General features: G+C 40.0%; 2 protein-coding genes across 5 annotated transcripts in view; both read right to left on the bottom strand.

The window, feature by feature from the left end:
* eea1 (early endosome antigen 1) overlaps positions 1-2,528 on the bottom strand; it is a 38,190-nt gene extending 35,662 nt beyond the window's left edge. The window contains exons 1-2 of the mRNA XM_007250556.4: positions 2,417-2,528; positions 503-825 (exon numbers count right to left, since the gene is read on the bottom strand). The gene's annotated coding sequence lies outside the window, so the exon portion shown is untranslated. The remainder of the gene's footprint in view (positions 1-502; positions 826-2,416) is intronic.
* nudt4a (nudix (nucleoside diphosphate linked moiety X)-type motif 4a) lies at positions 2,008-26,650 on the bottom strand. Of its 4 annotated transcripts, XM_015606160.3 has the most exons (6): positions 26,083-26,172; positions 22,741-22,890; positions 10,467-10,577; positions 6,246-6,290; positions 5,937-6,024; positions 2,008-2,931 (listed from the first exon to the last, which is right to left on the bottom strand). In XM_015606160.3, the coding sequence occupies exons 3-6, from the start codon at positions 10,518-10,520 to the stop codon at positions 2,723-2,725; spliced, it is 396 nt and encodes a 131-aa protein (XP_015461646.2). In that variant the 5' UTR covers positions 10,521-10,577; positions 22,741-22,890; positions 26,083-26,172; the 3' UTR covers positions 2,008-2,722. The 4 variants fall into 4 exon arrangements, with proteins under 4 accessions (XP_015461646.2, XP_007250621.2, XP_007250622.2 ...); XM_007250559.4 differs by lacking the exon at positions 22,741-22,890 and having other exon boundaries at positions 26,083-26,650; XM_007250560.4 differs by lacking the exon at positions 22,741-22,890 and having other exon boundaries at positions 5,937-6,021; positions 26,083-26,650.
* Positions 26,651-27,055: the final 405 nt, after the last annotated feature.

Genomic DNA, 27,055 nt, shown 5'->3' with positions numbered 1-27,055 from the left:
CGTATCAGCTGAGATGGTGATTTGAGCTGATTTGGGATGAGCTGAAGCTTCACAGCACGAAGAAAAAAGCAGCAACTATTATTCAGGACCCCCAGGAACTCCTTCAAGACGCTGAGAAAACTATTTCAGGTGACTCTACCTCATGAAGCCACTAAGATTAAAATACCAAGAGTGGGCAAACACACTCAAGAGTGTGTTTAAATATCAAGTGGCTTCAGTGTAGATTTGTTAGCCTATACCCAACTTGTCAGACAATATGTAAAGTCTGGAATTATCATGGCATTCGCATGTCGTTGCAGTTTCACAATTAAGTAATTTTCGAATAAATGTAAAAATATTAAATCGAATCTGACTTGTTGCCACACAGTTGTTACATTTCCATTTGCAACTATCAAAAACACAAATTGTAGTCAAATTGCCACCAACTTGAGTGTGAATGAATGAGTAGGTAGTACCCTGTGTTGCACTGGCATCTGGTCCTGGAGGTATCCTTGCCTCTTACCTAGTGATTATTCCAGGTATCACGAAGAAACAGAGACGTAGATGAATGGAAATCTGTTTAGATTTAATCCAACTTGCTCCTCTTCTGTTTTGTTCTGACTTTAAGAACAGAATTGAAGAGCTAAATACATCAGTTTAACCAGCAGCATAATCAGGAACTGAAAGAGGAATTAACCAGTGGGTGGAACAGAATTCATGAGAAAAAAAACCTCTTCTTCTGGGCTTTCTGGAAGTCATAGCTACCTGTGTGACTGTAGTCTACCAGTTGTAGTGTAACTACTGTTACGGCTCTTCAAAGTGGTTTTATCGGGACCCACCTTTTATCTGGAACAACAACAAAAAAGTTCCACTGTATTAATGTTAGTGCTAATGTATTATTTTCAGAATATTAATAAGAGGTCTACCAGACATTTGAATTATTAGTAAGGTGTTTTTTGGGCACTTATTGCCCAAACTGAAGGACCTAATTTGACCTAATCTTCCTCAAACACAGATGACCATAGATTTTTCGTATAACATCTGTAGCCTGAATATTGCATACAAAGACTGCATACATTGGTATCTACATCATATATCCTTTCTTTCTCAACCACAAGTGCATATACAGCATTTATTTATCCAATAAAAACCAGTGAAGACAAAATCAAAATCCAATGCATTAGTGAAGACATGATTGGTGAAATTTGTCTTCAGTCATTTGTAGGACTAATAATCATGGCTGTAGTCACAACATATAATGGGCAGGACACCCCCTAACTAGAAAAAAAAACATATTTTACTAAAAACTGCCAATAATTGTATAGAGTATAAATGAACATTTTGCAATTGAAGTCATCAATGTCTTTATATTTCATTATCATTTATTAGAAATACAATGTGAATTCTAGGTAAATGTCAATCACAGGTGTATCATGTAGAGAGTAGTAGTTTTCATTTATTAAGGTCATTAGCAAAATGAAAGGTGGAAATGACATATGGCAGTTTTTGGCAGTTTCAGGTAAAATGTTAATACAAATGTTCATTGTTTAACCCAAGGTTAGCAGCTTGGAAATAATATATTTTGGTTGCCTTGGTTGCATTTTCATTCACAATAACCACATTAAACATATTTCCCACCACAGCAAAGAGCCAAATAACCCAGGCAGGGACCCAATTTAATGTTCAGTCATTGCCTTAACTGACTGCATTGGTGGCTCAGTCACCAGAATGCTGGGTTACTGGTTCTAGACCCAGGTTCACTCAAATGCTACTGTAGGAAAGGCCCTTCACTCTGATCCTAGTTTTCCCAGCTGGAATATGCAGAGATCATTGTATTATACTGTACAAGTGGATAAGCATAATGACAATACTTAAAGAATTTGAAGATCAAAAGCTTTCTTGCCTCAATTGTCTTTTACCATTCAATGATCCAGGGCTGTTGAGAAGATATTTATAAACAATAACAACAAAAGTTGAGGCACAGTCGCCAGCATTAAATAGGTTTCAAGATTGTTGGGACACACAGAAAGCAGTTAATAAACAGCTGTTTAATAGGTTGAGTTCACATTTAAGATCAACCCGTGAAAACAACTTACAGCATTTTAGATTTAGAACATAGGCAAAAAATAGCACTAAAGTCTTCTAAAGCAATCAGAGGCACATCCCAGTGAACTTGAGGATGCGTAAGAGTGTTGACTGCTTTTAAAGGCACCAAGCTCAGTCAAATAATAATGAACTTTCAGAATTTTTCGGAAGAAAATAGCTTAAAAAAAAAATCATTTTTTGGCAATTTGGTTGTGAATTTGTACATCAAGTATTTTTTTGCACATCTTTATTATCCTGTTCTTATCTAAAGATTCATTTTTTTAAACCACCACTCAAACCATGAATAAATAACACTATAAATCCAGCAGTCATCTCAGCTCTTTCTCTTTACCTCTTCGTAATTCCATCCACAGATCACGATCCGAAATGTCCACCAGTGTCACTGTAGCTTTCACTTTCAGCTCAATTCCAACATCCTCTTGTTTGGCTGTGTCAAACTGTCTTGCAGAAAAATGAAAATCTATACACACTACAAGCTTGAGGCAAAAGTCAGAGGCAGGCTCTCCTCTGATTTCTCAACGATTTAAAAAACATTTCTCAAATAGTAAACATGGAAACAATACATGCAAAAAGAGTCTTTTTCCAGTCCAAAGAGAAATTCCTGTGTGTGGTGCACAGCTGCCCCCTGTTGGCAGTTCTATCTGTGTAAGCGGGGCAGACCTGTGCAGTCCTGTGAGGTGCTTTGGTGGAGGGGGGCGTTGTTGTCCAGGGCTGTGGGCTCCTGACTGTTGCCATTGGTGGGGCCACAGCGAGGGGTGAGTCTGCGGAGGTATTCCGCGTGGACTGGCTTGTGGCACTGCAGCACCCGGATAGCCTCGTCAATCTTAAACCACTTTCTTTTACGACCTAAGGGAAAAAAAACAGTGCAGAAATATTTTACACTTCAACACACAAGAGATTTTAATGACATATGAATGTGCACATGTTGAGTTCTTGTTGGAATGTAGTTATATATGTGTAAACACAGTGAAATTATATTTTTCAGTTCCTGTAACCTAAGCTTTATATCCCATTTTTAATTTGTTTTTAATTTTAACATAATCTGTTGTAAGCCTTACAATTGTGTCATTCTTTTGAATAAATAAATTCTGTGTTAAATAAATCAATGCGAATTATCATAAAAAAGAAAGTAAAAATTACATTCCTTGATGTATATTATATATTGCTTAACAAATGTCATTAAGGGCATCCTGAGGTTTGTGGACAGTGGAGTGGATGGATGTCTGGATGTCAATGTTTTAGGGTGCTATAATGTCTATGTTACCTTCTGGCTGTTTTCTTTTAGGTAGCTGTTATAGTCAGATCTGACATAATTGTTAGCCACACTTTGATAATCTGATCATATTCACTGTACTTCATAGAACCAGTAAGAACTAATTTAATCTCTTTACCTTTCCGATAGTTCATCTGTCTAGTCGAATACTAACGGGACTGATAAGTTTTTCCCATTACCCAGCACAGAGCACTAGCTGCCAACTGTCCAGCTTATGCTACCTGCTTCTGACTAGTTCCCCACATTCCAATACCAACTACATTGAAGTATTCAGGGATTCTAACTTTTGATTTTTTAATCTGTGAACGTCTCTTTTACACACAGTCAAACACACACACACGTTGCCTCTCTGAGTGTATTGAGGTTATGATGCCCTATTTGGCAGCCCTACGTCCAGGCAGAGAGAGCGCAGGAGGCCAGGCAGAGGGAGTGAGGAAAGTGGAGTGCAGTGACGCTGACTGGAAAACAACTGTGGCACGCCTCCCGGCAAACAAACTCTGGGCTATTTATATTGCAGCAGTGAGCAAAGGATTACCAGGTTTTCTCTTTCCACATCACCTACAAATACTTCACGTTTTGAATTACACTGTCTGTGGACAAATAGATATTTTTATGGTGCCAGACGAATAACAAAAATGCTGAAACACAGTATGATTTCTAGGTTTAAACCACATGATTGCAAAAGGCCTCAAACTGTGGTGTAAAACCATTACACAAGAAATTGCTTTTCCCAGCATACGACCATGGATACTTGTGCCCTGATTGCTGATTCAGACCTGACAGTAAGCTACAGTACTCAAACCTGGCAGCACAAGCACTTGGTGGACTCCTATCTCCAGTTCAACCTTGCTGATTGAAGGTGGCAAATAAGTTTACCCTTAATGTGCGGCCCACTCTCTTTCTTTTTGAGTAACTGTTAGCAATCAAAAGTACCTTTCACCACTGTCCAAAAAAAAAAAAAAAAAAAAAACATATAGCTCTGGAAAAAAATAAGAAACCTTTTAAAACTAATGAGTTTCTTTGATTTTACCAAATTGAAAACCTCTAAAATATATTCAAGAGCAAGATGGATGATCAGGTGTGGCATAAAGTTATCCAAAAGCAGTGTGTAAGACTGGTGGAGGAGAACATGCCAAGATGCATTATACTGTGATTAAACACCAGGGTTATTCCACCAAATACTGATTTTTTACCTTTTAAAACTTGATGAATATTGAACTTTTTTTCTTTGCATTATTTGAGGTCTGAAAGCTCTGCACCTTTTTTGTTATTTCAGCCATTTAAGTGGTCTCTTATTTTTTTCCACAGCTGTATCCCTCAATGTTTTTCATTTAAGTGAATCAGCACAATTGTCCTTGCTCTCTCTGGGTGGATAAATGTGATGTCGGTCAGCACCGGCATCTGATGTATTTCCTCAGAGCTCTGGCTACCCAGTGATGCTACATCAGTAGCAGTTTGAAAAGAGGCGGTACCTAACTTAACATGTGTGCTAGTCTTCACCCTCCTAGTGTTGGGGGGGCATTACTAGTAAGAGAGGGAGATCTATTGAGTGGGTTGGTTAACTAGCCTTTAAAATTGGGGAGAAATTTGGTTTTAAGTTGTAAATAAATTAATCACAATCTTTATACATTGACTTTTATTTAATAAAAAATGTCCCTTCTCCTGTAAGGCTGCCATTTTGAAGATACATGTTTTTTTTACTGGACAGCAGCAGTATATGGCACATAGTTTCCCTGACCTTCATTAATCTGAAATGAAAGAACAGCAGGTCTGTTTGGCAGAGACAAGATGATCCATAACATTTATGAAACAGGGTGAAACGCTTCTTTTCTGATCCGAGTCATACCTTAACATGGCTATCGGTAAATAATCTTTCACTGGAATTGCTGGTTGGGATAGGGAATAAGTCCAAGTGGGAAATGAAAAGATCAGGACCTCATTTCCTACATGCTAGCAGGATATCAGCTTTTGTTACACAGCAGCGGAAGATTCCAAAGTTATGCTCACTCTACCATAAAACCATAATAACTGTGCTCCAAAATGTTTGAGGGTACATAGCTGGGTACATGTTTAGGATTTAGAAAAATATCAAACTACCTCACTTAGTACTGTTCTCACACAGTAACTAAACGGTTTGTTTTTTTCTCTTCATCAAGCGAATTTACTACCTTTTGACTCTATGCAACACAAACCAGATGACATCTAACCTCAGTAACCTACAATAAACCTGACTTTCTATTTTGCAACCAGACAGAAATCTCACAGAGGTATGTGGTGAAAACGCTAAACCATTGTGATTTTTTTTACCCTGAATGAACTACTGAAATATGCTTTAAGCTATAAGCTTTCTGAAAGAGTTGCTGCAAAGAGATTTTTTTAATGAGTATTTTTCCCTACATTTGCATGCATATGCAAATAAAACTGAAAGAAATTAGTGTATACATGATCTGATGTATCTAAATCCTGAACTAAATGCAATCTTGTTTTTCTTTTGCTGACAAACAATGGATTGTGGTAAATTATTTTAGATATTATTCTAGGAATATATTGAAATATGCAAGTCCTGCAGGAATCTTACCAATGTTAACAGAGTCTTCCCAGTCCTCCAGTGTCTCTGTTACTGTAAGCACATACACATAGGTTCGATGCTTGCTGTCCTGGTTCTGCTACAAAAATGGGGGGAAACAAACCAAAAAAAAACACATTTCCTATAGTTAATAGTTCACTTATGAAGCATTTTGTAATTTAAAGTAAGTAACAGTGATTAAACATGTGAAAAACAGGGTAAAATATTAAATCCTCTCATAGTTTCGTGATTTTTCAAAGCTAAGTGCAAGTAGGGCCAAAAGAAACATCTGACTTTATGCAATCCAGCCTGGCATCTTACCTCAAAAACCCCCAGGAGCCTGCCAAGCGTGCCCCTTACACCAGCCTGTTCAGTCAGGAATAGACAGGGGAAAAAATAAGCATGGTACATCCTCAGGAAGTGGAAAAAACAACACCTGCATTCTTCAGTACACATAAAGCACAACCGGCCTGCTTCAAAAACTTTCAGCTTCATATCATTCTATTAAATCCATTCTTAAATTTTATAAATACACAATGGATTACATGAAAACAAACAAACTCTGGTCCACATTCATATCCACATGACATCAATGTAGGTGAAAGGCATAACCCAATGGGCAGAGCCCTGACCTTTAGGCCTTGGTTGTGCTGTATCATAAAATGAGATATATGGGTCTCGCTCTGAGTGAGTAGAGACTGTCCAGTAGAGGTGTCTGATCGCAGCAGCTTAAAAAGAGGATGGGCACACGGACATGCTGGAGTCAGGCCAGCCCCCTGACACAAGCAGACGAAGATGACCCGAGAAGCCTGAGCTGTGTATTTCCATAACACACAGACAGGATTCCAGCATGCTTGCATAAGAACATCATGTCAGCTCTTGAATACTTGTGAAATAACCTGACTAGTCTCTGGTTACCCAGTCTACAGAGAGGCCCACGCCCACTGTGCCAATCAGCCTGGGGCTAAGCTGACTGACGGATTCACAGGACAACGCATCATCAGGCTGATGGCCCAGTATAGAATGATTATGTTATGTAAGCTGGAATGACCAGACAAATGTGTCTTTACAGACGTTCACTATGTGCTTCTGTTCCCAGGCTGTGTCCTTTTTTGACACTTATTTTGCAGTTCAATAAATATGTGCCAGAAAAAGCAGGCAACCTCAACAGCCCCCTCACTGGCAAAGCACTGTGAACACTAATACCGTCAGAAACAATCACCACAGAGAGCACTGCTGGCACAAGACCAGAGCCTCTGCTATTCTCCTGCTCTGCCCTCACATATTACGATAATCTGCCCAAAATCAAAAGCTCTGGAAATGACAGACTGAAATATACAGTCATTAACAGTGATATCTAATCCTGAAATTAAGAAAGTGTTTCTTTAGGTGGCGGGATATTCTAGACACTCGTTGCTGTTCACAAGAACCCTGGGACATCCCATCTCTTTGGCAAAGCTCCAGAAGGTAGTGCTTGAACCCCTTGAGACTTGCCATGCCTGGCAGAATGCTGTAATTCACAGGCAGGTTTATATGCTGCTCCCGGATTTCTCAAGAGTCCCAAACACTGGTTAGGTTACAGCTCTTCAAGTATTATGAGACAAACAGATCCCTAGAAATTTCAAACAAACGCTACTTAGGATAAAAGACATGAAAATTTAATTAAAAAAACTATTCTTGGGTGTTTGATTTATTTGACTTAGTGTTGAAGCCCTTGTTGGTTCAATGTTACATGTCAGTTTGTATTACATGATCTTTTAAAAGAATCATCTACATGTGTTGGGGCGCTAATGGCCCACAAAAGTAAAAAAGACAGTTATACAGAATGATATATACTGAACAATGGCTCATTTCTTTTAAGTCAAATTGCAGAGTTTCCTGTAAAGTTAGGATTTTCTAAATCAGCAGTGGCAGCAGACCCACGGGCTGCCCGTGTCAGTGCTGCATGCCCGAGTGCTAATGTGTAGCAGGTCAGGTAGTGAGAGAGAGCTAGCAGTGAGTGGCAACATATACTGTTTGGTTGAAAAAAATTAAATCCATACAATTAATAGTTGATTTAACAGGGAACTCAATGGTAAATGTAATTTACCTAAACAGACATTCATCATATCTTGTAACTTGTTGGAATGGTGAATGTTTGTCACATTTACTCACACCAGGGGTGTTTTGGAGTAGTTCACTGATAAAGATCACCATTGTGTCATCACCTGGAAACTTTGGCTCATGTGGAAAACTGACAGAAACTTTGCTGTGTTCATGCTTTTTGCATTCCAGCAAATCCCTATGTTCATGTAGACATAACTGTCTTCAGAACAGGGCATTGGACTGCCTGCTGCCCTCAGCACAAAGAACTAGACTGAAGAGTAGGCACAGTTTACTGGCAAGAACCTTAGAACCTCACAGTGGTTGAACATTTTTCAAAACACTACAACTAAATGAAAATGTGTTATTATTGTTGGATGTAATCAAGGTAAAAGAGATGTACAGACCCATGTCATCTGGTCAGACATTAATTACACTAACTGTCTTATCTATTAACTGTCAAGTGTGACATCTACAGCTTTCAGCAGGAGGACTGACATGTCGTTTCTTTATATAGCCAAACATGTCCCATGTCTAGCCTTACTCTGAAAGTCATTACTCATATGTAATAAGACCTCTGCAGATTACTGATGTAAGGGGGGGGGGGGGTTCAGCAGAAATTAAAACGCATCAAATTTTGGAGACCCATTCTCCACAATGGAGAGGCTTTCCCTGAGCATTCTGAAGACGCAGTGCTCACACTGACACAGTCATGAGCCTTCAGAGTTTAGAAGTGACTCCTTCGTCCTCATCCAGGATCAAATGGAGGAGGCCAATGGTAACAGGACACGGCCTCCAAATGTCACTGCCGTGTCTCACAGTTGTCAACAGTTGACCCCCTTTGGAGGCAGCCGTACCCAACACTCCAACACCATGACGACTACAGCCTTGCCTTGTTAATCAGCCACAAACCTGGTAGTCCTGTAAAATCCTGGACTTTCAAAGTACAGGAGGTCACCAGTGAAGGTCATAACCACTGCTTCCTGATGAAGATCACTTCACTGGTGCTTGGAGAACCCAGAGAACTGTCAGAGTATCATATGAGCATGGCTCCCATAGCTAAAGCCTCTAAAACAGTTCAGAAGGTGTGGGCATAAGTTCACAGGAATGCAGCTCTGTAGAGAAAGCATGCAATAAACTTAGCTCAGAGTGTTTTTGATGGTTGTGGTCGGAGTGGTCGTGATATTCTCTTACATAAAGCTCCCTTAAGTAAGCTGGCAGTACCAAGTTGCCAAGAGGTGTACGACATGGAGTCAGTGTACAGTTTTATTCCTGGAAATGTGGTCATATGAACTCTTGATGTGGACCATGACCAGTACTTATCCAATGTCTTAGTGTCACACATGACAATTCTGAGGATGTTTTCACATAGGTCCAGTCATCATCACCTTATTTTGAACATTGATTGGTTTGTAGAAGGATGTGCTGTATGACTTTGGCATGTTGTAAGTTTAATGAGTTGCCGGCTTTCCAGATATTGTAGTGAATTCTCACTCCCTGGCACAATCCAACTTCTCTTTATGTACACGTGCATCACACATCAGATTTAGTGCAACTGATTTCCCTCTGATTTATTTTATTTCTTTTTTATAAATAATAATTAATTAACGGTTACAGTAAATACAGGAATTTTCAGTGTCATTTGTTGAGCCTATACTGCTGTATGACACATGTACACATGAAGGGGAGTCGAATTTCTGCAGAACACAAGTTATTTTTCTTCTTCTATTGCTAAATGTTTGATGATAGAGAGCTTCAAGTACCTGTACTTCTATCTAAATGTCCAAACCATCTTAAAAATTGTTCTGACGCAGCTAACACTCCGGACCATGGTTCAGCTTATTATTTAGAATGAGACCATGGTTTGCGACACCTTTCCCACCTGCTATTTTTAATTGGACCACACTGAAAACTCTGAAGGCCTGGACCAAACAAAGTAGGCGTAAAAGCACGATTTAAAAGTAGATTTGAGTATTCCCAGACAGAGGTGAGCATTATTATGTTTTTTTTTTTTTCAAACTGTGATACATTTCCCAACCGTACATTTCATTACAAAGAGCGTAATTAGCCATTTTAATTTAATGATGTGCAGCAAAACTGAATAAAACTCTTTGTGCTATGCACGAGGGAGTTTTTGAATATGAATTTTGTTACAATGAAGTATGAAATGTATACATTGATTATAAGACAACTGTCAACGTCAGTGCATGATGACAGAGGTCACAGTCAAATTGTAAAGTATTCACAGGTCATTAAATTAGTTTGAAACTGAATGAAATGCCGTTTGCAGTTTTAATGATCTACTTCAATGTTTAAGACCGAATGAAATGAGCTCTGGCATGTTCAGAATGTAAACCTGCAGTCACACCCTGCCGATAATGCTGGATAACCCGTATTTCCATCTTTTTTTGCCAGACTGAGGAGGTGGGATTAGAGGTTGAATGATGACTGAGAGCTCACCTCTTCATAGACTTCTCTCACAGCAGCTCCACATGGCTCCTCCTCTGGCTCCATTCCCCCTCCTGGAACAATCCACTGGTCTGGGTGCCGACTGCTGCTCACAAGCAGCACCTGTCCACAGTGTACCACAACCACACACAACCACACACACACACACAGACACAGAGACACAGACACAGAGACACAGACAGAGACAGAGAGAGAGACAGAAAGAGGAAAAGCTCCATCAGCAAGTAACCAAACCCACCTTGATAATTGCATAACTGATGCAATAATTATAAGTATGCGGTCACTCTAGTCGTAAGGAGGATCCGGATACAATGAGGCAAAAAATACAATTACACTTCTGCTGAGAGTTTTTGTTATTCCTTAAAATTATTGTTGTTCAGCAGGCAAAAACATAGAAAATATAAGTAGTTACATAATTATATTTACATTTGATTTAGATTCTGTATTGACAGGTTCATGTCTGGAGTCTCAAGTTTTTTTGTTTGTTTCAATACCAAACAATGACTAACTCAGCAAACACTATGTTATTTGTTTATTTTACTGCTGTGTAGTCATAACATCGTAATTTCACTTTTCAGTATTTACGAACCCAAACCTAATAATAATAATTACAGGCAAGGTGTATATGATTCTTGCTGTATATGGTTCTTTTTGCCACTAGATGCAGGTTTCCTGCAGCACTTTATAATCAGGGCAGCCACCTTGACAACAACGCCCCATTCCTTGACTGCCAAAACCCTTTAACCAGAAAAGGCACCACTTAAATATCTTATTTTCATGATTCTACACAAAACCTTACATTTCTAAAATATAAAGTGTTAGGAAGGCCAGCCAGGCAGCCAATCAGAGACGTAATTAAGGGAATGAGCACAAGGTGTGTTCAATCTAATGGGGGAGGGGCTTCTAATTGGCTGCTACTTAGAGTTCAGCACACACTGTTTCAGTTAGGTTAAATCTTCCTCTTGTATGGGTTAGTTTTGGAGCTACCTTGGCTAATAAAGAAAAAAACAGTTGTCTTCATCTTGCTTGGAGTATAGTCTCTGCTGCGAACACTACCACACCTAACCAGCACTCACTCCACTCCTAAAATCATTAACAAAGTGGTCCTTCGAGCCGGATAGAGTGTTTACAGCAGGCAGGATGACGGAGTACCAGTCACCAGAGGCAAGACCACGCAGAGTTTCTCGTCAGCCAGCGTATTTAGCCGACTATGAGGTAGGACAGCCACTGAAAGCATCAATGTCTCATGCTCACATAGCTCAACATATACAAGAGCCAGAAGGACAGTCAGATGGGATGGAAGAATATATGTCCGCTGCAGGCACATATACTTTACCTACAATGAGTCAGACTTCCCATAGTGATGAGGAAATTGAATTCGGAATTGAATCTGAGGGCAGAAGACAAATAGAGAACCATGGTGGCTATATCAGAGCCTTGGAAGAAGTTAAGCATACTCTTGATCCAGTAGATGGCGCCAGTGACCTGCTTAGATACCAGTTAGCTGTGCATGACCTTAAGCAAGAGAATAGACAGCTCTGGCAAACTCAAAGGGCTATGACACAGGAGCTCAGAAGACTGAGAGAGGCTCAAAACCACTTACAAACACTGCTGATGCAGAAACCTTCCACACCAAAGTTACCTTCTCCTGCTGCAGTGAATCCAGTCCCTAGTCCTAGAACCATCTATCAAAGGTCGGTGGTAACTGCTCTAAAGCCAGCTCCTCAGCCTAAACCCATACCTTCACCCAGGAAGTTTACACCAGTCATCACTGGTCAGCCAGCTGGATCTCCACAGTTGCAGATCCCTTCTAAGACTAGCCCTTCCCATGATGACACGGCACTTAGCAAACCTTTACCTCAAGTCCCTCTGACCACTACTCCTTTAGCTGCTTCTGTTCACACACCTGCCTTTAATCCTCAGCCTCACCTTACCCTGCCAGCCCAGATGGGCCAGCAGATCAGCGTTGCTAGGCAGGAGTTCTCCTATAGAGGTCCGCAGCCTACCATTCCAAACTTTTCAAATCGAGATCCAAGTGAGTTTGCTCGCCTTAGGCTTGCTCTGATTAATTTACTGCCAGAGGATAGTTCAGAGCTCTTCAAGTATCAAGTGCTACTGGATCATTTAAAGCTAGAAGCTTACCTGATAGCTGATTCTTACTTGAACTCACCATCCCCATACTCTGACACGATGGCTGCCTTGACAGAGCGGTTTGGTAAACCTCATCAGCTGGCTCTTAACAAGATAGCTCTAGTCGTGGATTCACCAGACCTCCGGCCAGGAGATACGGAAGGATTTGAACGATTCGCTCTGCAGATCCAAGCATTGGTAGGCCTTCTGAAAACCCTAGGTCCTGAAGGAGAAGTAGAATTGCAGTGCGGCTCACATGTGGCTAGGCTGCTTACCAAACTACCCCCTGACTTGCGAGCTTCTTTCCGGAGGCATATGTACAATGGAGAGAATACTGTCCACACACTACTGCATTTAGCTGAGTGGCTCAAGTTCGAAGCTTGGTGTCAGGACCATGAAGGTCAGTCCAAAGCCAAAAATCCTAAAGTCATGAGCTCAGGCTTCGATATCCCTAGCCACCCAACAGTTAAAGTTGAAGGGCCCAGCCGAGACACTGGCACTCAGAACCGTACGGCAGGATGTGAGTACAATTTCAGGGAACTCAGTCTCATTCAGAATCTCTTCTGCTACTTATCCTCGTAAGAGTTACCTGATCCGTCAAGCATTCACCTCAAAGCAGCTGAGTCTAGCTGAGCATTCGTACCCTGTTGCTTCCCTCCAACAGAAATATCCTCATTTGGAAGGTCTTCCCCTGCAGCCTATTCATAAAGCACATCCTCTTTTACTGATTGGGGCAGACCATACCCACCTCATTACCCCTATCGAACCAGTTCGTCTAGGTCCAGATGGAGGTCCGGCAGCTATTCGAACCAGACTAGGGTGGACCCTGCAAGGTCCTGCCCAAATACTGAAAGAGCAGCTACAGCCAAGTCAGTGCCTCCACATAGCAGTCACTTCTCCAATGGCCGAACTGTTCAGGAATGTTGAGAAACTGTGGCAGGCTGACGTAATTCCTTACCGCAGTGAGAAGCAGGTGACTCGGTCACGGCAAGACCAAGAGGCTCTAGACATGTTGCAAGCTAAGACTATCAGGGTTCAGGTTAGGGCTGTCCCTAACGATTATTTTTTAAACGATTATTCTAACGATTATTTTTTTCGATTAGTCGACTAATCTATTCATTGAGAAACATATTTAAATAATTATTTTACGTTTTAAAGCAAACGATAAATTACTATATTTATATATAACAACAACAACAACAACAACAACAACAACAACAACAACAACACAAGCCTACTAAACCAAACCCCACACTTATAATCACTTAGATGTACAGCACGTTGTTTAGATCTTTAACGCTAAAAATGGATAAGCTCCCATACACCACAACCGTGTGTTGCACTGTTTTCTGTGACCGCTAGATTTTGTGACCACTGGCAAGTAGTTCTCAGCAGACCGGTGCACTGGCCGATTCGAAACGTGTTCGTTTCTAATGTTTACCCCGACTGGCCAAAACGGTTCAGTTTAGGGCTGAGGGTAAGGTGTAGGTATAGAAAGCTTCCGTTTTGCCAATGAACGCTCATAACCGTGAGCACTGGTCACAAAATTCCGACGGTGACAGAAAACGGTGTGACACCGCAGCGCCGACGGCGCTAGCTAAAATAACTTAAGGCAGCTAGCTTAGCTAAACACCTGAACTTATGAATAATGCTACTGTTTCTGGAAACTGCGAAATGCCATGCACAAATATAAACCAAAAATGTATAATTTCTGCCTGTGGCAGGTTTAAAACCTTTGGTAGACAGCCTTAAGTCTTTTTAAGGACACCCGCGGAGACCCTGATGTAAACGGTAACTTACTGTGTGACCCTGTTGACATAGTGCTCCTGGATGTTTGCGCTTCAAGTGCTCCTTTTGCACGTATGGCAGAGGACCACATTGTTGCCCTTTTGCGTGAAATGCTCCCAAACTTTAGATGCCCGCTGGCGTTTTTTTGTAGCTGGAGATTGCTCTCCGGAGTCCAAGCTCTCTAGAGCTTAGATTCTCTGCCCGAACCCGACATGACCCGAGGCCCGCCCGTAAATCCGACCCGGGCTCCAGAAAATAGTCCGAGATGTAGGCGTCTGTTTTTTAATTATATTTTTATTTAAAAAAAAAATAACGAAAACTGAAAGTGAAACTAAACTAATTTATTTATAAGCGCTGTTTTCACTACCGCAGTTCTACAGCGGGGGTGTTGTGCCGATTCTGTCCGCGAAGCGGGAGTCAGATTCAGCAGAGAGTCGGATTCGGCACAAACGCGGCGGCACCTCGCGGTCCGCGGTGTCAGTTGTAAGCGCTCGCGCTAGCCGCAAAATACGGCAGAAAACACTGAGGGAGCTGCAGAATTATGAATGGGACTAGAATATGAGCACGAGGAGATCAAAGAGAACCTTCACCTGTGAGTAGTTCTCACCAGAACACGCAAATCTCTCTCTCTCTCTGTCTCTCTCTGTCTCTCTCTGTCTCTCTCTCTCTCTCCCTCTCTCTCTCTCTGTGTCTCTCGCACGTGAACTCCTCCGCGTTTGACTTGCAGAACTGTGTTTAGCTGTTCTTAAAAATCATTTTAATTAAATAATAGTTCTATGCTTCTATGTTACCGTGTTAATTAACATAATTCTGATCACATTTCGCTCATTAAAACAGCCCGAAAACAGCCAGTTGGAATTTTTGGGCCCAATCTAACCTCTAATGCTCTCCACAGGCGCCGCCATGTTTACGACGCGCCGACGCACGTTATGCAAATCGATGTATTTTTGTAATCGATGACGTCGATTATGTCGACGCGTCGCCCCAGCCCTAGTTCAGGTTGATGGTGTAAGTTGCTACGCCACTCCATTGCTGCGTAAAAAGGACATGCCTTTCCTTCAAGCCCCTAAGGAAGCAGTGATGTTCAATCTCCAGGGTGTAGAGAGACGCCTGTCAAAGGACACAGATAGAGCAACAGCATACAATGAGGAGATTACGAAGCTAGAGAAAGCAGGTTACGTCCGGAGGCTGTCAGCAGAAGAAGCCACTACAGAGGGAGAATCATGGTTTGTTCCTCACCATATGGTTCAACATAATGGAAAAAACCGTGTGGTCTTCAATTGTTCATTTAAATTCAGAGGCCATAATCTCAATGACTACCTGCTGCCTGGTCCAGCTTTAGGTCCCTCACTCATAGGAGTGCTGTTGCGTTTCCGAGAGAAGCCTGTAGCAGTCAGTGGTGACATCCGAGGGATGTTTCACCAGGTACGTCTTCTACCTGAAGACAGGCCCCTGCTCCGATTTGTATGGTGCAACCTACAGAGTCACCTCCCACCTATTCACTGAAGAGGTACTGCACACAGTGCTTGTAGAGGTGGAAGGAATCCTAAACAGCAAGCCATTAGGATATGTATCTTCTGACATCGCTGATCTGGACCCAGTGACCCCAAACCTGCTCCTTATGGGGCGGCACGACAGTTCACTGCCACAAGTAATGTATTCCCCTGCTGAGCTCACGGGGCGGCGGAGGTGGAGACAGAGTCAGGTGCTGACCGACCACTTCTGGTCCAGTTTCGTCAAACATTATCTCCCAGGACTCCAGACACGACAGAAGTGGCAATCAGACCCAGAGAACCTGTCATCAGGGTCCGTGGTTATGATTGTAGACACACAACTACCTCGAGCACTCTGGCTGATAGGCAGAGTGATAAAGACACTACCTGGACCAGACGGAAGAGTGAGGACTGCAGAGATTCAAGTGAAGGATCGACGTTACATTCGACCTGTTGCACATTTAGTCACTCTTCCAGAATACCACAACAATGAATGAAGAACACCTCTGGACAGATCAAATATGCATTGCATATTTGGGGGCGGCGATGTTAGGAAGGCCAGCCAGGCAGCCAATCAGAGACGTAATTAAGGGAATGAGCACCAGGTGTGTTCAATCTAATGGGGGAGGGGCTTCTAATTGGCTGCTACTTAGAGTTCAGCACACACTGTTTCAGTTAGGTTAAATCTTCCTCTTGTATGGGTTAGTTTTGGAGCTACCTTGGCTAATAAAGAAAAAAAACAGTTGTCTTCATCTTGCTTTGGAGTATATTCTCTGCTGCGAACACTACCACACCTAACCAGCACTCACTCCACTCCTAAAATCATCAACATAAAGTGTACGAAATAAGCTTCTTAACCTGTAATAGAACTTCTGAACTTGAAATAGAGAAGTTAAGGTAACATAATATGCGAAAAAGTGATAAATTACAACAATTGTGCTACAATATTTTTTGAGCAAAGCAACAAAATCTGAAAATAAACCCCTAAAAATCAACCAAATGATCTGGTATGAATTGTACCACTAACTCTAAAAATATTGACAAAAATACTGATATATAGGGGCAATTAGGTTAAAGCAAGAACACAAAGACTCACACAGCTTTGCCACCGCTGACCTTCTGAGACAAATGCTCCAAGGTGGAAACACTTACATCCACGCAAAGCTGGCAAACACTCTCCCCTCCTCAATCATTAAGAGTCAACTTAATCCATGATTCTCTGATTTCACACACTATTCCGCCCTCTGGACACCCTTATCTTTCACCCTCCTTAATGGAGACAAACAATCGCACTAATGTCCCTCTAGTACCTAAATATGACATCTGTCTATTCTATTCTCATCTCTTTACACTAGGCTGACCACACTGACCCCAGTTCTAATGAGGAGCTAAAACCAACCGGCGTCACACAGAGATGCAGAACTACTGGGATTAGAATGTTTTAATAGTGTGGAGAGAATATAAAAATATAAATTTACGTCAGATAAAGCCTTTCATACAACTTCAGTGCAAATGGTAAAGGTATGTAGATTATCATGATGAAAACAAAAACCATACATAAATCCATGTTCCAAAATAAACAAAAATATAGACAATAAATCTATATGTAAAGAACATGGTTATCTAATTATCGGTTCATCTTCAATTAGCATGATACGCCAGGTGAGGAACTGTCATTAGGAACAATCAGCTGATAATCCCTGAGTCCAAGTTGTTCTCTGGCTCCTCTATGCAGCTAACAGTATATTTAGGTAGCCAACTGTGTATGAAGCAAGGACAATATAAACACATAAAACCAGTTTAATTAAGACTTATGAAAGTTAAGGGGAACTGTGGAAGTCAAGGCCTCAGTACAGATACAGAACACAATCAGATAGCAGTTGTGTGCTATCGGTGCGCCAGAAAGGCATCGAGATTTCCAATATGACAGCTAAGTAGACCATTAATTCTTCTAAAACCCACTGCAATATCATGCTTGGGCTTTGTGTAGCAGCCAGAGGCACTAAAATGATTGCACAGAGAAATGAAAATGAAGATGAAAAGAAGCTAGCTTCTACAAGAGCCAGTTTCAACACAAAGCTGTGATATTTATTTGTGATTTTACTAAAGGCATACTAATTAAGGTGTCCACATTGTGGAATTTGACAAAAAATAAATACATTTTACACTACAGTTACAGTTACTCTAAGAAGTAGGGTAGATTGTGTAGTTTGAGTCTGATGATTCTGTTTTAGCAGTGATGATGTTGTTTTAGCAGTCTAATAAAATGGGAGTGATTTAATCTGTGCAACATTAAATAATGTGGAATATTTTGTTTTCCTTTCACCTTCATCTTAAAATCATACAATACAGTGTCATAACAATGTCTCATAACATGTCATAACAAAACTATGGTATGATGTAATACATTGGCATTGGTCTGTACGCTAGTGCCAATATAAAACAATGAGTGTATTATTGTGATTATTTCATTATGACAGTTCATTTTATGATTTAAGATAAAGATACAGCGTTTACCTCTAATTAATCTCTTGTAATTAAAAACAAATTGCTAAAGCCTGCCTGCAACATATCAGCTGTAACACTGACCCAGGGCAGAGTTCTCCATGCCAAATGTGCCGCTGCTCTAGTCTAATGCATTTCATTAACACTGTGGCATTTATGTTTCCACAGGGAGCTGCCGCCCATAAATCATTAGATTCCACCAAACAACTTCCAACAATAAATTAGCAACAAATGTACTCAGTGAATACATGCGATTGCAAGTCAACACATTTCTGCACCGCCACGGATCTTTTGTGAACTTGGAGAACCGTCCCCCTGCATTAGCAAGTTATACAATTACAACTCAAGGCTCAAAAGGAGAAAGTGTTTATGGTATGAGGTCAGGGGGTAAATGTTCAAGGGGCATGTGTCCGAGTGTGACATTCCCACTAAAACGGCAGTGCCGAAACCAACGCGACAGGATTTTGGAGAGAACTTTAGCTCACAGTAAACAGTGCTAGATAACAAGGATGTACCCACAACAAGCCTCATCACCCACAGACATTCCAAGAATCCCTTTGGGTTTAGAGCACTTTACAGTAAATATTTTAGCAACTGATACACCCCCAAGCACTTTATTCAACCAGTTAAAATAACAACTGCAATAACTGCAGTCAATAATTAATTAGCTTTTAAAAAATCAGTTAAGAGTCGGTACATAAAATGTCATTCATCAGACTCTCTTTCTAGAAGGGTGATTTAGGTCTATTGTTCAGGTTTAATCTACTGTGTGTGTTTGGAACTGTGCAGGGTCACTGTTATGACGACAACAGTGGCACAGCTGTTATTGAACCAGTTTGTTGTACCACAAAAAGGAAGCTCAATGTCATAAGAGGAATAAAGCTCAAATGCATTTTCTGTAGGGAAAACTGTGGCATATTTGTATCAATGGAAGACTCTACATGTGGTTTCAATCCAATACGCTGACTATAGAATTAGCTAAATATTTTCTTGCTCTCTGAAAATCGGATGTTTTTACTCAGAAACAAACAGGAGCATACAAATCAGACTGAGCCACACAACACCATTCTAGACAATTGCAGGAGCAAGGTAAAGACGTGTGTGAACACTAGCAGAGTTCCAAATCCTATGCCAAAGTTTACATAGGGTAGAGCTTCAGTAGGACTGTCCTATGAAGACTCCTTCACAGTAGTCTGTTGGACACACAAATGGAACATTCTAATGAAGCTTTGTAGTGATCAGAAAGGTCCCAACTCTTACAACTGTGGAGTAAAACTTGTATTCCTTCCATTTCCTCACAAAAAAAAAGAATTCTAGCCATAAAAACTAACTTTTATCCATTTTTCCGATTTTAGCAATTTTCACCATTTCAGAGGCATTTGAATGATGGAGTGACCTCTGAAAAGCATGAAAAGGGATAAGGCTGTTGCTCCATTCATGCTTGATAGATGATTTTTTTCTTTTTGGAAGGTATTTTTTGTCCAGTTTACGAATATTGGTGATAAATAGATCACGATTATTTGCATCGTGGCAGCAACTGTATTAACAGCTTGTTAACCCTCTCTGAATTGTATACTGCATCTTTAAAGCAACATTATGAAGAATTGGTATTTCTTGCTTATGGGCTTGACCTGAAGGACATCCATTCATCGTCAATACCCGCTGTATCCGTCAGGGTCACGGGAAAAGAGGGGGGGGGGGGGGGGGCTGAAGCCTATCCTGAAGGAAATGCATTCCGGGAAAAAAAACTTACACAAGGAAGTATGTGAACTGATATGTTAGAATAAAGGCCAATTTATGCTGCTGCAATAAACCTACACCTAACCTACATGTACCCTCCGTGTGGCTAAAAAGTAGCAATGGGTCATGCTGACTATGTGCATGCTAACCCAAGCTGCAATGTAAAGGTAAAAATGCTACATAGTGCTGGTTTAAGTCATAAAAATGACGTTGGGTGCGGCATGTTTCACTCTCGCTATATCACCTCTCTAGTGGCATGTGCATCGCCACTGTGCTTATTTATTTCAGCCTGTTACTAAGCCCAATACTGGTACTACACCAATACTGGACAGCAAACTGGCAAGTTAGGCTGCCTTGTCTGGACCAATGAGCTGAGGAACAACAGAGGCCCAGCCCAATGCCAAACCACACGCACAGTGTTTAGAAAAGCATGGGATCAGCAGTTGTCTTTCTGCATGAGAAGAGAAAGCTTAACTGGACAGTGATGTCAGGCACGTACACTCTGAATGGACAGTAAACAAAAGAGGTTAACACAGGCCTTCCTCTGGAAGATCGGATCGATTTGCCCTGTGATCAATAAACATTTTTTTAAATCAACTGCACAGAAAATTATCAGTAGAGATCAGTTACTATTTTAATGTGATTTTAATATTTTACACTTTTTCTTAACTGAAGTAAAAGGAGGTTATTTTTGTTTCCTGTTTAACATAAAGTGCTTGTAAGGCTGAAGGATACTGCTTGCTATTCTTAAACAACAGCTACATTAAAATTATGTTTTCCTACAAGCTTAATTGTGTTTGCACAATTTAGAATTCCTTGAAAATAAATGTAAACAAAACCATATGCAATAATGAATTTATGCTGTTTGTTATTATTTGGGCACATCTACCATATCATCCAGTCCTATAATAAACCATATACGAGAAAATGTGTGCTCTGACTGAGTCTTAATAGTAACTTTTTTGGCTACACCTTTCCTAGACAACAAATGACAATTTCAGAATATGAATTTATGATGGATGGCCAAAAAGTGGGAAGGGGATTAAATTAACTAAGTTTAACTAACTGATGAATTTACTGTGTTACATCCATGTCAAAGGCACCTGCAATGTTCCAGTGTGTACACAACAGGGACATTTTGACATAAACAGTACTGAGAAGAGACACAGCACTCAACATCAGCATTATCAGCTGTGATTAAATAAGTAAGAAAGTAGAGGTCTACGTGACCAAATTAAAAGTGTCTAGAGAAAGAGGTTTAATGTGCCTTTCGTTCAGTAATGACACAAGGTTAAAAAAGTGAAAAAACAGGAGGAGAAATTAATATAAAATACAAACGTAAAAATAAAAAGAGACAAGTGATGAGACAAGAAATAGACAAAAAAGAGATAAAAGAGAAGAGCAGCAAAGAATGGAGGAAAAGAGAAAAAGAAAGTAAAAAAAAACAGAAAAGTATGTAAGAAACAATAAGTGTGAAGATTAGAGACGGGATGAAAAATAGACAGAACAATGAGTAGAAAAAGAGCATGAACAGATGAGAAGAAACAGGAAGGGAAGTACAGACGGAATGAGGAGAGTAAAGAGAGAATGAAAAGGACAAGAAGTGTAGAGAACAGAATTTGATGAAAAGTACAGTACAGAAGGAACAAAAAGCAATGAGAGGATTAGAGAAGGGATGAAAAAAAGACAAAGGTACAAAAAGAAGAGTCAAAAAGTGATATGAAATGACAGGATGAGAAAAGAAAAAAGTGTGACAAGAAACAGAGAAAGAAGAGAAAAAGAAGAAAAGATGGGAAGGTGAAAAAGACACACTATGAGAAACACATTTAAAGGAAAAAGAAAATACTAGAATAAGAAGCTCTGAGAACAGGAGCTAACACTAGATGGGAAGTGATAAGATGGACGAAAAAGACACAAAACACAAAAAATAGAAGAGACAAGAAAACCAGGACAAGGGAAGACCAGTTGAGAAAAAAGTTTGAATGAGAAGAGAAACAATGAGAAGATACGAGATAAGATGAAAAGAGATGAGAAAAAATTGACCTGAAGATACAAGAAGGTCAAGAAGATGACAAAAGGTATGAGAAAAGAAAGGAAAGGGAAGAAAATGCACAAAAATTAATAGGAAAAGTAGAAAAGGAACAAGATACTCGAAATGAGATGAGAAAAGATGAGAAGAGATGAGAAAAGACGAGAAGAGATGAGAATAGGAGAAGACTGATAGAAGGTGGAAATGGGAATCTGTCAGGGGACAGCCACTGGCTTCATTCCACTTCTATAAATTGCTGCTGATAGGTCACTTGGTGCTTCAGCACATAGTGTAACTTGCTTCCCCTGCTGCCCCCTCTCCTCTCTTTCCCAATCACATGGAGGAGACCTGGAGGATTGTACCCTTTTGCTATGCCAAATATTCAGGCTTCAAGGCTCCCATGCCACCAGAAGCCCCTCTTGAGTCTTCCACCGTCGAGGGTCATTTTTGTAACAGGACACCTCAGAATGTTTACTTTTAAAAGTGAAGAACCGCATGCGTTCACTGCGCTCACAGCTCATTCGATCCTTTTTACAGTACACCTCAACTTTACTTTCCACAGTGTAAAATCTCTACTGACCTTCTGTGAGATGCAACACAACACACAGCTGTGAGCACTCTATTTCACACGGTCTGAAATGTGACGTCTTTTTCAGCAGCTCTGACTGTGGGATGACTGTTCATAACTTTCTGTGCTGGTGTTACGACCGATCCACGGATCCACAAGTTTCTAAACATAGACAAAAGCACACCATGTGGTTTTGACCTGAGGTTTTCTCTACACAGTACACCAAATTATTCTTCAATACCTGCCTTCATAAAAATCAGCTGCGGAAGAACTTGTGAAGATAAATGCAGAGTGGTGCACATTTTTCATGACACTGAATTTGTTGTCCATTATTTCTACTAGCGTGGACAATAATTTAGTATCAATATAAAATGTACATTGCTAAAAAATGTGATTTCTAGACACGTTTCACATCTTTAAACATTTTTAAAAACATTTTTAACTTTTAGCATTATGTACAGCATCTGTTACTTGCCGACATTCATTACAGGGCACACTACATGGAAAGTTGAACTGAAAAGTTGGTACAGACATCCTTTGTTGGTGTTCTTGGCAGTTTTTCTGTGACATGCTTATTTAAATATAAGAATTATATTATACTGCAATATAAATCTTGGCCATATCATCCATTTTTGTCCATATCGTTCTACTTACCTAAGCAAAATGAGCCTACCCTTTATCAGATATGACTGCAGGAAAAATAGAAACTGCTTTTTAAAGTAGGGATGTGTATTTATTTGAAATTTCACCATGTAAAAAAAGACACATACTTGATTTGGGGGTTCTGAAGGGTGGACTTTTCAGGCTGCTGTTCATGTCATTGTTAACTGTGTTCCTAAACTACTATAAAATATCTTCTATGTACTAGAAACAAAGATTCGTTTAAGGTATAAAAGTTTCACAATCAGGATAACAACTGGCTGGTTTAACTGTATCAGACTGAACGTGAACAAATAAAAGAAACGAGAGGTCATGGGTGGGAAGGTGGGGATCAACATGGTCTGTAAAGACTGCAGAGAGCGGAAGGTGAGTAGCAGGACACATATCAAAGGCTATTCTACTATCTCAGACCAGTCATGACAGACGCACTATTCTCTCTTTTTGTGAAGCTGTTAGTACAAGTTACAGTGCTACATAAAAGCTCATATTTCATAAAAGTAGCACCTTTTAACATGAAATCGAAATGTTTAATGAAAAGAAGGAAAAAAAATACGTTTGAGCTTCATAACACGAGGTTTAAGGTGCGTTATCTTTGTCAGCTTACAAAGGGTGTATCTTTTGGTTGTAGGCAGTGAAGCTTTGGCTTATCATTAGATAGGTGGCCTGTTGTCAGTAACAATGTCCATCCAGCCATAATGTTCTTATTCAGTGCCACTGAAAGCACATTTCAGTTGTTTACTGTGGGAAACATTTAGCTTTACCTTAACTTGTGAAAAACAAATACTGATAATGTCCACAATAAGTTAATATTATGGCATATCATAATGGAAATTCCCACAATAATAATAAATATTGCCATGCAGTATAGTTGTAGACCAAGAATGGCAAAGAAACTCCAAGATCCTCAACCAAGATCCAGATGTCAGTCCAGGTTGTCTAATTCACAGAACCTATGATGGTCTGGCTATTAGAGGCTTTAATAGAAAATTATCAGGACAGAAAAAGAAACAAAGCAAACTGCTGGCTTTCAGTGCCATATCTGGATGGTTTATAGTTCTGTAATAGTACTAAACAAATTTACAACTGCTTATTAGGTTCATTTTTAAGGAGAAGAAAATTATATATATATTTTTTTTTATAAAAACGTTTGATAAAAACCCATGAAAGTGCCAATGAATGAAATGGTATTTTGCTGTTTATATTTGGGATATTAAAACTTGAAGGAGAAATCTGGAGTGAACTGGACTTCGGATGTAGTGTAACATGATCATGTGTACAAACTTTTGATGCATAGCCCAACTCCACTCGCCATTAGCATTTCAAAATACAACACTTTTAGTTATTACAGTCAAAAACAGCTATTCCCTCCAAAAATATGTGGTTTAGGAAGATTGACAAATGGTTACAATTGTATCTGGAAAAGGCCACCTAAAAATTCCTTCTAGATTTTTACCTTTACAACTGGACTTCCTATGATGTTATGTCCCTTCTGTGTTTAGATTTGGTACCTAAAGAAAACAAACTTTATTTTATAATCTGTATTATACTGTTACTCCAGACTATTTTTGTATATTTCTATATTGTTGCATATGATATAATACCAAATAAAAATTGTGTAATTGCATAATTATAATATAACAAACATTATATCACATATAGCTGAGCGATATGCAAAGTATGTTTTAAAGACATGTTTTAAAGTTACAATACACAATATTTATTGTAATACGTGTTTTTAATTTACTGCAATTAAATTTAATCCAATTAAACTGGACTAATTTGTTGTTTTCCAATAATAAAAAAAACACGTATACCCAAAACAGCAACTTTATTTAAGGTGATTTTGAAGACTTCTTATTGGACACAGATTAAGGGACAGTTTGTGTGTTCAAGTCATGTAACAAATTAAAAATTGAGACAGTGAGGTTGTGCTTTCTGCAATTTAGTGTACAATTTAGTGAGTGTTCTTTAGGCACTGATGATTTGATAGGCTCAAAAAAAATATGAAAAAAAAAAAATCACAATAAGATAAAATAACAATGTATCATACTGCCCAACTCTAAAATCAAGGGCATGAACTTGAATCTTAAAATGACAATAATATTGTTTTCTCTATCATTTATGGGAAAATAGTTGTCTTGACAGGGAAATGGGTTCACATGAACTAATAAATGTCTATGTTAGAGCTGAAAAGTTAAGACCAGAATGCCAACTACATGTAAAAACACTTTAATTTTGAATATTTCAGCTGTTCTTTGGGTATGAAGGTAGCTAATGTACACAGCCTGTGCTCACTCTCCTCGTGCGCACGTGTTGTTGGCTAGCTAATGTAAAAGTTGAGCTGAGTAGTGACCACTGCTACTGCCAAAACCAGCTAACCTAGGTGAATGGGATTCCAGTGGTAGGACTGGTGAGCCAAAACAGCTTGTCCAATGTCTGACATGCGTCTATAAAAGTGACAGACCCTGATTAGGCACTCAAGCAGAAGCGGAGGGAACTTGATATGCATTTGTTCTTGTTTTGAGGCTGTGGATGAGCCTGAGCTGGCTTTTTAATTGGAATTCTCCGTTCCACCTTAAATGGGGCAGCAGTAGTCGCGTTCTGACGCCTGCTGCTTTACTATTTAAGGTGGAATGGAGAATTCCAATTAAAGAGCCAGATTCTTGAGTTTTTATGGGAAAAGGCACCACCCACCTCGTCTTCCCTGTCGTTCTTGAAGCACAGGCATGCCGCCCGTTTCTTGAAGCCCTCCCCATCGTACGTCCTTGTCTGGTTTGGCTTAAATTTCATCATGTATTCCAGTTTTTGGGATCCTCCTCAGATAGAACTAACTGGCTACAGGTGAAAAATAAGAAGAAGAAGGAGAAAAGTCTTTCTAACACCCAGACTTTCCTTACACACTACCCCTCCAGTTCTCCACGAGGTTCCTCCAGGTCCAGCTGGTTTATTCTGAAGCTGAGGAGAAGAACTGAAGCTGCTGCTGCTGCTGCTGCGGTGCCACCGGCGCTCTCTCGCCCCCCATGGCTCCTCTCTCCTTACCGCGGATCAGCAGCACTGCGCAGCCGCTGAAACGAGCTCCTGGGCCGGGTGAAAAGAACGAGTAGTGGCGTAAAGGACGGAGGAGGGAGGAGGAGGAGGAGGAGCACGACCACCACTTCTTCCCCTGATCTTCTCTCTCTTCTGGTGCTGATTTCTCCTACTCCTCCTCCTTTACACACACACACACACACACACACACACTATCTGCAGTGTGAACAGTAGTGAGTACGGACACCCGGCGGCACTGTTTTACAGCACTCAGAGCGCTGTGCGCTGTTTTGGCGACATCTAGCGACCGAACAGCTCATAACACTCCTTTTATTATATTAATTTAATCGTTTCTGAGTTTTTGAGACCTCCGCAACATCAGATCAGTGAGATAATTAAACAACGTAATATATAATTAAAAGTATATATATTTACAGTTTAAGTAAAAACGTTGTGTATAGATTTTTAAATATTTTTATTCTGAAAAATAATTCAAAACCCATATTTCAATTGTCTTTATCCATCATTATTGTCAGTTTATTCTCTCTCTTTTTTTCCTATTCTCAAATTAATAAAAATAATACATAAGATTAGATGCACAGGACAGTGCAACAGAATATATATGTATTTTTTTTATTTA

The sequence above is a fragment of the Astyanax mexicanus genome, chromosome 9 (assembly GCF_023375975.1).
Source record: "Astyanax mexicanus isolate ESR-SI-001 chromosome 9, AstMex3_surface, whole genome shotgun sequence".
NCBI lineage: Eukaryota > Metazoa > Chordata > Actinopteri > Characiformes > Acestrorhamphidae > Astyanax > Astyanax mexicanus.
The sequence above is the reverse complement of the archived record's forward strand: the minus strand, read 5'-3'. Positions and strand labels throughout refer to the sequence as shown.